Source organism: Ictidomys tridecemlineatus, unplaced genomic scaffold (assembly GCF_052094955.1).
Source record: "Ictidomys tridecemlineatus isolate mIctTri1 unplaced genomic scaffold, mIctTri1.hap1 Scaffold_280, whole genome shotgun sequence".
Lineage (NCBI taxonomy): Eukaryota > Metazoa > Chordata > Mammalia > Rodentia > Sciuridae > Ictidomys > Ictidomys tridecemlineatus.
This window is the reverse complement of record NW_027522365.1, coordinates 1-10,221: the sequence shown is the minus strand read 5'-3', so window position 1 is coordinate 10,221 and position 10,221 is coordinate 1. Positions and strand designations below refer to the sequence as shown.

Sequence of the window (10,221 nt, the reverse complement as noted above, 5' to 3'; positions counted from 1 at the left end):
TCCATTTGTGTATGATGTGTGAAAGTGCCTTCTACTGCCATGTATAACTAATTAGAACAAATAAAAGAAAAGAAAAAAGAATAATGGCAGCCAGGGGTGGAGGAGGAGGAATGGGAGTTCTTACTTACATGGTGGTAGAACTTCTGTTTGGAGGGACAAAAGTGTGCTGGAAACAGAAGGTTGTACAATATTGTGAGTGTAATTAATGCCTCTGAGTTGTCCACTTAATAGGGCTAAAATGGCAAATTTAATGCTACCAGTCCTTTAAAACAATGAACCCTTTAATTATTAAAATTTTTAACATTTTCCTTTCCAGAAAATTAAAAGAGTAGGATGCCATTCATAGTTTTTTTCTTGAGAACCTCCTTGGCTCCCAAGATGTGAGGCATTAACTTGTGAGCCATTTCACCATGTTCAGGAGTGGGTACTGCAAAGAGAAAATAAAAAGTGCATAATTTAGAAGCAAAACATTTTATGTACTTTCAACTAAGGCCTGAAGACTACTTATGAATACAGTTGACTTAAACAACCCATATTTTAATACCTGCCCCAAACCTCTCTTAGTCACAACCATAACTTTTATAAGCTGTTTGGAAAACAGTTGTTTTTAATTGTTCTAAATTCTGAAAGTCAACAGTTAAACAGACCATTAATACACTTATGTCAGTATCAAAAGGACACGATATTTGATCGAACCCATGGTGGCTTTACCAGTGAACTACATCCCTAAACCTTCTTTTAAATTTTTCAGATAGGGTCTACCCCACTTCTTAAGGCTGGACTTAAACTTGTGATCCTCCTTCTTTAGGCTCCCCAGTCACTGGGATCACAGGTGTACAACCATTGAGTATAGCATTTATGACATTTATAAGGTAGCTAAACAAGTTATAATATAATTTATCAAGTTACTGGAACTATTTTGAGTGTGTGTGTGTGTGTGTGTATGTGTGTGTGTGTGTGTGTGGTGTTAGAACCAAACTCAGGGCCTTGTGCATGCTGGCAAAGCACTCTACCACTGAACAACATCTCTAGCCCCTCTGCATTCTACAAAGAAAATCACTATAAATACTACAGTGAGTAAAATGAGATTATCATTCTCTCTTCCTGCTTGAATTTTGTATCCTCCCGCCTTCCCCTTCCTTTATTGTTTCTCCTCCTCCTCTTCCTTCTCCTCCTCCTCCTCTTCTTCCTCCTCCTTCTCCTCCTTCTTCAACTTCCCTCCTTTCCTCCCTCAATTCTTTCTTCACCAACTCCCCCCACCACTGCCCTTTCTTTGTAGGAGGTGGTGCAGGAACTGAACCCAGGAATATGCTAGGCAAATAAGTGCTCTCCCACTGAGCTATACACCAGCCCTCTTTTCACTTTATTTGGAGACAGGGTATCTCTAAGTGGCCCAGGCAGGCTCCAATTTGAGATCCTCCTGCCTGAGCCTCTCCAGAAGATGAGATTACAGGTGTGTGCCCCCAAGGCCTGGCAGCTTCATCTTTTCTGGGTTAAGTATAAATACAATACATTTGCTTAAAGAAAACAAAATCAACCTGGGATGCATAAAAGTATTAAGAAAAATGATGACAATCCTTCTATCAACATGGACTATCCTGTTAAAACTTCACAAGCTTTTTAAAAGTCACATTTCAAAATGATTTGGATATACTGACACTCTCTTCCTTCAAAAGCTATATGCCAGTTACATCATTCCTAAGAACTGACCATAAAATGATTCTAATGGCTAAATTGAATAGTGCCTTAATATGGGTGTTAATAACCAATCCCCTTTATAAAATCTTTGTATTCTTTAATTTTTGATTATTACCTTTAAGTTTCTAGAAGTGAAATTATTTCTAATTAATGGATTTCTTAGTATAAATTTTAGGTTTAAAAGTGAGCAGACAATAGGGACCCTCGCTAAGTTGCCTCTGACACAGGAAGGACACTTAAGGGATCCCGCTGACCTTCTCCAAAACTGAAAAGACAACTAGATAGCCTTGCAAATGCTTTTTCCAAATGCATACTGGGTCTTAAAATGTGGATCCTGAAATTTTCCCATGTTGGCCCCTCATTTTCTTATTGATATCTTGCATTACAGTGCAGTATACTTACTACAATGATACCTATTGTGGATACATATCTATATATTAATACAATTTTGTTGATTTTTGGAGGTGCTGGGGCTTGAACCATGGGGACTCGTATATGTCGGGCAAGCACTCTACCACAAATGAACAAATACGAACTTACGTCTATTAATCCAAAGCTAACACTTGACATTAGAGTTCACTCTTTCTATTGGGTTATATAATTCAATGGGATTTGAAAAATGAATATCGTCCTGTGTATCTACCATTATAACATCATACTAAATAAATTCACTGCCCTAAAAACCTACTACTCATCCTCTTCACACCCCTGAATCCCTGCAATCAATGATTTTTTAAAACTCCTCATACTTCAGATGTCCTAAATTACATGCTAGGCAAGTACCCTACCATGGATTGAACACTTCTAGCCCACACGCTACACTTGGAATTGGAGAGCATCTAGCCCCTTTAGATGGAAGGGCAACACTAAGCACTATGCTCTTAAAGATCTTTCAGAGAATAATATGCCCACACCATAGGCATGTAGTCAATTATCCAAGTTATTTCCCTGTTATAAATAAAGAGATAAGATAAAATTCTTTCATGCCTTTTGGTGTTATGATATCTCAGTTTTAATCCATGAATACTATTCTACTGTATGGATGTAGCACATACATTGGATTTCTTTTGTTTATATTGTGGTGCTGAGGATGGAATCCAGGGCCTCAGCAGGCTAGCCATGTGCTCTACCACTGAACTGCACACACTCCTCACATTCACTTTTTGAAACACATCTTGTTCCAGATTTAGCAAATATGAATAAAGATGCTATAAAAATTTTTCACAGGTTTATGTGTGGACACATCTCAATGCATGGGGGTAAATACCTAGAAATACATTGCTGGGTTATGTGGTAAGGTCATGTTTCATTTTGTGGGAAACTGAAAAAACCCTCTTCTGGAGTGGAGCCTCCCATTAGCAATGCAGGAGCATTCCTGTTGCTCCATCTCTCATTTTTCACTTTTTTATTCTTTCTTTCCTTAGTGATTAGCTAAGACTCCATCTTATTATTGAATGTTTGCATCTTTCAATGATCACACTCGACTATCACATGACACACCATGTCACACAGAACAAGAATCTTAGGGTGGTTGTTCTTGGCCCAGATGCTCTTATTGTCATTTTACTTATGCATACCTCCTGCCTCCACTGTTACTATTTTTATTTAAATGGTTTTATCTTTTAAAGATACTTTTATAACAGACAGACAATTATTTGTTCAGGTAGGTAGAAGTACTTTTGACTTTACTTTATTTGAGGAAGCTATTATTTAGCTTTTGGGACATACATTTCTGGGCTAGTTTTTTCTATCAGAAATTCAATACACATGATGAAAACCCTTGAAACTGTCTCACAGCTTACTGATGCTATTGCATTTAAAAGTTTTCATTTCTATCTTTATGTTTCACTGTGGTAGTTTCCACTAAAATAATCTATCATTAATCAAGTCTCAAAATATTTTAACAAATATAATGCCTACCCCTCCCTTTCACTTCAAAAAGCCAGTTGTAAGGAATATAGAAAACACAGCCTTCTGTCATGAGATGGGAATCCAATGGCAGTCCTCAGAGCCACCACATCACAGTCCAGCCCCCTTACTACTTCTCTCCCTGGCTCCACCTGAGCTCATTACTGTTGAAATTCTCCTCAGCTGGGGAGGAATTTCACTCTCAAATGTCTTTCAAATGCCATCAAGGCTTTGAGAGAAATGTCAAAATGAGAAATAGAGTACATAATCTGGGGAAGAGGAAAGATCTACGTTTTAGGTAGAAGAGTTACCCACATTATGAAACAGAGAAAAAACAGAGCAATAGATGACCTCTCTGGAAAAGAGGACAAAACATAAAAAGAAAAAAGCAGTGATTAAGTATTCTAACTTTTAAAGAAGCCATCGATTTTTATTTTTCAAAAAAGTGGTTTTTGATGAGTACTCTTTAGGTGAAAACTTTAATTTAATCTTAAATTAATCTTCTCAGAGTAAAATATTTCAAACTTGAAGCTTTTTGAAATTATCTCTGAAAGTCAAATGCAAACAGCAGTTTTTTCAACACACATGCACAGATGTGCACACCAGGGTCATTAGTCACTCACTTGTCTTGTATGGCCATGTCATGGGACAGTGAAAGGCTGCACCTCTCCATCACCATCATCTTCCTCCATTACTATTGCTAATGTTTCCGGCACCTTGGTGTTCAGCTGTGTTCAGGAGCAAAGGAAGACAAGCCAGGAAAAGACAAAGATTAACATGTGACCAGGTCTCCTTTTATTAAACAAACTTTAAGAAGTTATTTTTCCATAGCTAATTTTTAAATGACTAAACCTCACTGGTTACAATATATTCAATTAAAAAATAAAGATGATTTTCTGAAATATGGAAAAGTAAATAAGCATATATGATAAATATTCTTGAGTGCTATTTAGAAACATTAAATATTTCTTTACTTCATTTTATTTTTTTAAATATTTTTTTAAAGTTGTTGATGAACCTTTATTTTATTTATTTGTATGTGGTGCTGAGAATCGAACCCAGTGCCTCATGCATGCCAGGCAAGCACACTACGACTAAGCCACAACCTCAGTCCAACCTCTTATTTTAGAAATTTTAAAAAAATTAAAAACAGGTTTCTTTTGGTAACCTTAATTAAAGCAAGAACTATAAGAAATACATCATCAACTTACTGCAGGTGTTCCAGAAGGGAAGCAATCCTTCTCTGAAAATGAAAGAGAAAGGAATGTTAACAACTTACCACAGAAAACGTTTCTATGACAAAAAGAAAAATAATATAAAAAAGGAGCATGTGAAATGTGTTAAAACCGATTTCATTTTAAGCAGAATTACTTCTCTAGAAATATGATAGTAATAGTAACTTAAAAATAAAATTTATATAAGACTCAGCTACTAACTCTTTAATCTTAATGAAACCTTAAAAACACATTTTGAAAAACCTGAATTGATCATTCAAATGACTGGATTTCATGGAATGTAAATTATACTTCAATCAAGTTATTAAAATGTAATGGAGTCCTGGCCTGGTAATTCCATGCCTATAATCCAAGGGGCTCAAGAGGCAGAGACAGGAGGATCTTGTGTTCCAAGCCAGCCTCAGCAATTTAGCTAGGTGCTTAGAAACTCAATGTGACCCTGCCTCTACATAAGATACAAAATAGAGCTGGGGATGTGGTTCAGGGATTGAGTGCCCCTGGGTTCAATCCCTGGTACCCTGCCCCCACCAAAGTGTAATGAAAACCATACCCACCCAAGTTGTATTAAAATAAAACATTTCTTGTTTAAGATACTTTCTTAAGCAGTAAACGTGATTTGATAAATATTCTTGAGTACGAAGGAGCAAGGGATATAAAGCCACCAAACATGGCAACTGGGAAAAGAATTATATTTGACATGGTTTGTTTCTTTGTAAAATGCAACTTACTAGTTGACACAGAAGTTCCAGGTAAAAGTAAGATGTTTTCCTAAGGATACCAGGTAAGTTTTTAATAGAAAAAGTCAAGATCAGTATTACTTGAAAAGAAGTCTACTTCTTTTTTAAACATAGCCTTTATCTCTGTGATGATGTAAACATATTAAATACAATTAATCCAACCACATTTGATTTTTGCATACTTAAGATTATTTTTTAAAACTATATATATATGACTTTAGAGGCGGAAAACATATTAAATAAAAATTATGAATCTTGGGGTTGTTATGGGCAAAATCTACCCAGAGAGAAATTGGAGAAATGATTTTGCATCTTTTAATGTATAGTACAAAGAAGTGAAAGCAGGAGAACCAGCGTGGAGAAGGAGAGTCTAAATAAATCTCCAAAGATATTCCAGGGATCAGTCAACCAACTGCACCACGTAGACTTCATTCTGATGCGGCCTTACACAAACTGTTTTTAAAAATCCAGTATACTTCAACTCTTACCCACTTAGATTCTATTTCTGAGGAATAAGTATTTCTTTGAGGTAAGGTATTTATTTTATGTATTTGAATGTAATTTTTGAATAGAAAATGATTTTATTTCAAGGTCTATGCATTTATAAACAAGAATTCCTTCTAGGCCAATGACAAAAAACATATCTCTAGCATAAACCATAAACATGTCTAGAAATCCACAATTTTTCTTTCTCAACTAAAAATCATTTAAACCCATGAGGAGGAAAAGAAAACCCCAAGTAAATGTAACAACATGGAACAATTGTGAATCCCACTATCATGTTGAATTATAATGTATAAGAAATATGGAGAAAAATGTAACAGATCCAATTCCATTTGTAACAAAATTATGAGATCAATGAAATCCTCAATTTCCAGATGATGTTCAAGAGCCTTTCCGAGAGTTGACAAAAAGCAGTATCTATGTAGGAGAAAGTAGGAACAATACAGTTTACCTTTTATTTTTCCAGAAATGATCTTTTTATCTATCAGTGCTTCACAAGTTTCCATGGGATTCAGTCTTTTACCACTGTCTGAGGTCTCACCAGTAGACGGAAATCTGAGATTTTTCTTCTTCAAGGTGCTGGCGTTATAATACTTGTTGACACCCCGCACAGCTAGAGGATGCTCCGTTGGCTTTCCTTTGAGGACCCTGAAGGTTTGTGGCAACTGAGCCCCCTGCTCTGGCATGCCCTAACAAAGAGAAATTGAGACATGAGTTGTGGTTTGAATTGCTCTAATACCATCAATTTTCAGACATAAATATCAACATACATAAAACAAACCCATACACATAATTTTAGATTTGACTAAATTCTAAATGGTTTCCTTTTCTAAAACTCTACTTTTCCATATTTATTTTGCAAATCAACAGGAAAGGTCCAAACAGAGGAATGGGAATGGAGTGCTGGGTTTGTTTGGGGAGAGGGACAGAACTGTCAAACCTGTATTTCCCCTGTTCATCACCCACCAGAGTAGCTCCTAATTGAAAAGCCTTAAGCCAAGAGTACAAGTCAGGGGACAGAAAACAGGAAGAAGGATGCTTGGTTATGTCTGGTTCTGCTCTAGCTTTACACAGATAGAGAACACAGGGAGGCAGCCCATTCCAACTTCAGCAATTCAGGGAATACAAATGTAGGGATTTGAAACCAAGAACCCACTTTATACAGTTTTTAGTGTTTCAGATCTTTTTAGGTGGGAGGAGGAGGAGTACCAGGGATTGAATTCAGGGGCACTCAACCACTCAGCCATACCCTCAGCCTTTTTATTTTTTGAGACAGGGTCCCACTAAATTGCTTAGTTCCTGGCTTAGTTGCTGAGTCTGGCTTTGAACTTGCAAACCTCCTAAATCAGCCTCACTAGCTTCTGCGATTACAGTCATGCTCCACTGAACCCAGCAATACATTACATCTTTTTTGTTTCCCTTAAATTCATTTGAAATAATCTAGTAGTACATTAAATGGTCATGCCATATTTTTAATTAATTTACTACTAATGATATTTGAGTTGACTTTTTGCTACATTTTGCTATCAAAATAATGGGACACAAACCATAGTCTATGCTGTTCCATGGTTTCCCTAGGACACACATGCTAAAAATTACATTTCTAGGTCAAAAGGTATGTAGGTGAAAGTAACATATTCATTTGTGATTTGCAATAGATACATGAAGGGATTTTTTTTTAAAGTGAGAGTGAGAGAGGAGAGAGAGAGAGGAGAGAGAGAGAGAGAAAGAGAGAGAAAGAGAGAGAGAGAGAGAGAGAGAGAGAGAGAGAGAGAGAGAATTTTAAATATTTATTTTTTAGTTCTCGGCGGACACAACATCTTTGTTGGTATGTGGTGCTGAGGATCGAACCCGGGCCTCACGCATGCCAGGCGAGCACGCTACTGCTTGAGCCACATCCCCAGCCCCCACATGAAAGGATTTTTAAACACATTTTTTTTATTTTTTCTTTTTTGTTGTTTGGTGGTTGGGATTAAACCAAGGCCTTAAGGTGCTTAGTGATTAGGTAACGCTCCCTCTTATTTTTGAATGTTTGCATCTTTGAATGATCACACTCCACCATCATGTGACACCCCATGTCACACAGGACAATAATCTTAGGGTTGTTGTTCTTGGCCTGGAAGCTCTAATTGTCATTTTACAAGCATATCTCCTGCCTTCACTGTTATTATTTTTAGTTAAATGGTTTTATCTTTTAAAGATACTTTTATAAGAGACAAGACATTTACTTATTCAGGTTGGTAGAGGTGCTTTTGACTTTACTTTATTTGACGAAGCTGTTAATAGCTTTTGGGAGATAGACTTTTGGGTTGTTTTTTTCTATCAGAACTTCATTACACATCATGAAAACCCTTGAAACTGTCTCACAGCTCACTGATGCTATTGCATTTAAAAGTTGTTTTCAATTGTATCTTTATGTTTCACTGTGGTAGTTTCCACTACAATAATCTATCATTAATCCAGTCTCAAAACATTTTATACAAATATATTGCCTACCTTCCCTTTCACTTCAAAGAGCCAGTTGTAAGGAATATAGAAAACACAGCCTTCTGTCATGAGATGGGAATCCAATGGCAGTCCTCAGAGCCACCACATCACAGTCCAGCCCTCTTACTATTTCTCTCCCTGGCTCCATCTGAGCTCATTATTACTGAAATTCTCCCTCATCAGGTGAGGAATTTAACTCTCAACTGTCTTTAAAATGCCATCAAGGCTTTGAGAGAAATGTCAAAATGAGAAATAGAGTACATAATCTGGGGAAGACGAAAGATCTACGTTTTAGGTAGAAGAGTTACCCACAATATGAAACACAGAAAAAACAGAGCAACAGATGATCTCTCTGGAAAACGGGACAAAACATGGAAAGAAAAAAGCAGTGAGTTAAGTATTCTAACTTTTAAAGAAGCCATCGATTTTTATTTTTCAAAAAAATGGTTTTTGATGATTATTCTTTAGGCAAAAACTTTAATATTAAATTAATCTTCTCAGAGTAAAATATTTTAAACTTGAAGCTTTTTGAAATTATCCCTGAAAGTCAAATGCAAACAGCTGTTTTTCGAACACAGATGTGCACACTAGGTCATTAGTCACTCACTGGTCTTGTGTGGCCATGTCCTGGGGCAGTGAAAGGCCGCACCTCTCCATCACCATCATTTTCCTCCATTATTATTGTTAATGTATCTGGCACCTTGGTGTTCAGCTGTGTTCAGGAGCAAAGGAAGACAAGCCAGGAAAAGACAAAGATTAACATGTGACCAGGTCTCCTTTTATTAAACAAACTTTAAGAAGTTATTTTTTCCATAGCTAATTTTTAAATGACTAAACCTCACTGGTTACAATATTTTCAATTAAAAAATAAAGATGATTTTCTGAAATATGGAAAAGTAAATAAGCATATATGATAAATATTCTTGAGTGCTATTTAGAAACATTAAATATTTCTTTACTTCATTTTATTTTTTTAAACATTTTTATAAAGTTGTTGATGAACCTTTATTTTATTTATTTGTATGTGGTGCTGAGAATCGAACCCAGTGCCTCATGCATGCCAGGCAAGCACACTACTAAGCCACAACCCCAGCCCTACCTTTTATTTTAGAAATTTAAAAAAATGAAAAACAGATTTCTTTTGGTAACCTTAATCAGAGCAAGAACTATAAGAAATACATCATCAACTTACTGCAGGTGTTCCAGAAGGGAAGCAATCCTTCTCTGAAAATGAAAGAGAAAGGAATGTTAACAATTTACCACAGAAACCATTTCTATGACAAAAAGAAAAATAATATAAAAAAGGAGCATGTGAAATGTGTTAAAACCAATTTCATTTTAAGCAGAATTACTTATCTAGAAATATGATAGTAATAGTAACTTAAAAATAAAATTTATATAAGACTCAGCTACTAACTCTTTAATCTTAATGAAACCTTAAAAACACATTTTGAAAAACCTGAGTTGATCATTCAAATAACTGGATTTCATGGTATGTAAATTATACTTCAATCAAGTTATTAAAATGTAATGAGTCCTGGCCTGGTAATTCCAAGTCTATAATCCAAGGGGCTCAAGAGGCAGAGACAGGAGGATCTTGTGTTCCAAGCCAGCCTCAGCAATTTAGCTAGGTGCTTAGAAACTCAATGTGA

General features: G+C 36.0%; 1 protein-coding gene across 1 annotated transcript; it reads right to left on the bottom strand.

Moving 5' to 3' along the window:
* Positions 1–263: 263 nt before the first annotated feature.
* LOC144373167 (serine/threonine-protein kinase PAK 2-like) lies at positions 264–9,907 on the bottom strand. Its single transcript, XM_078036276.1, has 6 exons — positions 9,762–9,907; positions 9,177–9,281; positions 6,534–6,771; positions 4,818–4,849; positions 4,230–4,334; positions 264–427 (listed from the first exon to the last, which is right to left on the bottom strand). The coding sequence occupies exons 2-5, from the start codon at positions 9,243–9,245 to the stop codon at positions 4,248–4,250; spliced, it is 426 nt and encodes a 141-aa protein (XP_077892402.1). The 5' UTR covers positions 9,246–9,281; positions 9,762–9,907; the 3' UTR covers positions 264–427; positions 4,230–4,247.
* Between the last annotated feature and the right edge of the window lie 314 nt (positions 9,908–10,221).

Bases quoted from the DNA above. Each gene is read 5' to 3' on its own strand.
- LOC144373167 (XM_078036276.1), bottom strand. From the start codon at position 9,245: ATGGAGGAAAATGATGGTGATGGAGAGGTGCGGCCTTTCACTGCCCCA. The intron at 6,772-9,176 runs GTGAGTGACTAA...TCTCTTTGTTAG, and splicing joins GACATGGCCACACAAGACCA to GGCATGCCAGAGCAGGGGGC. The intron at 4,335-4,817 runs GTAAGTTGATGA...TCCTGAACACAG, and splicing joins TCCCTTCTGGAACACCTGCA to CTGAACACCAAGGTGCCGGA.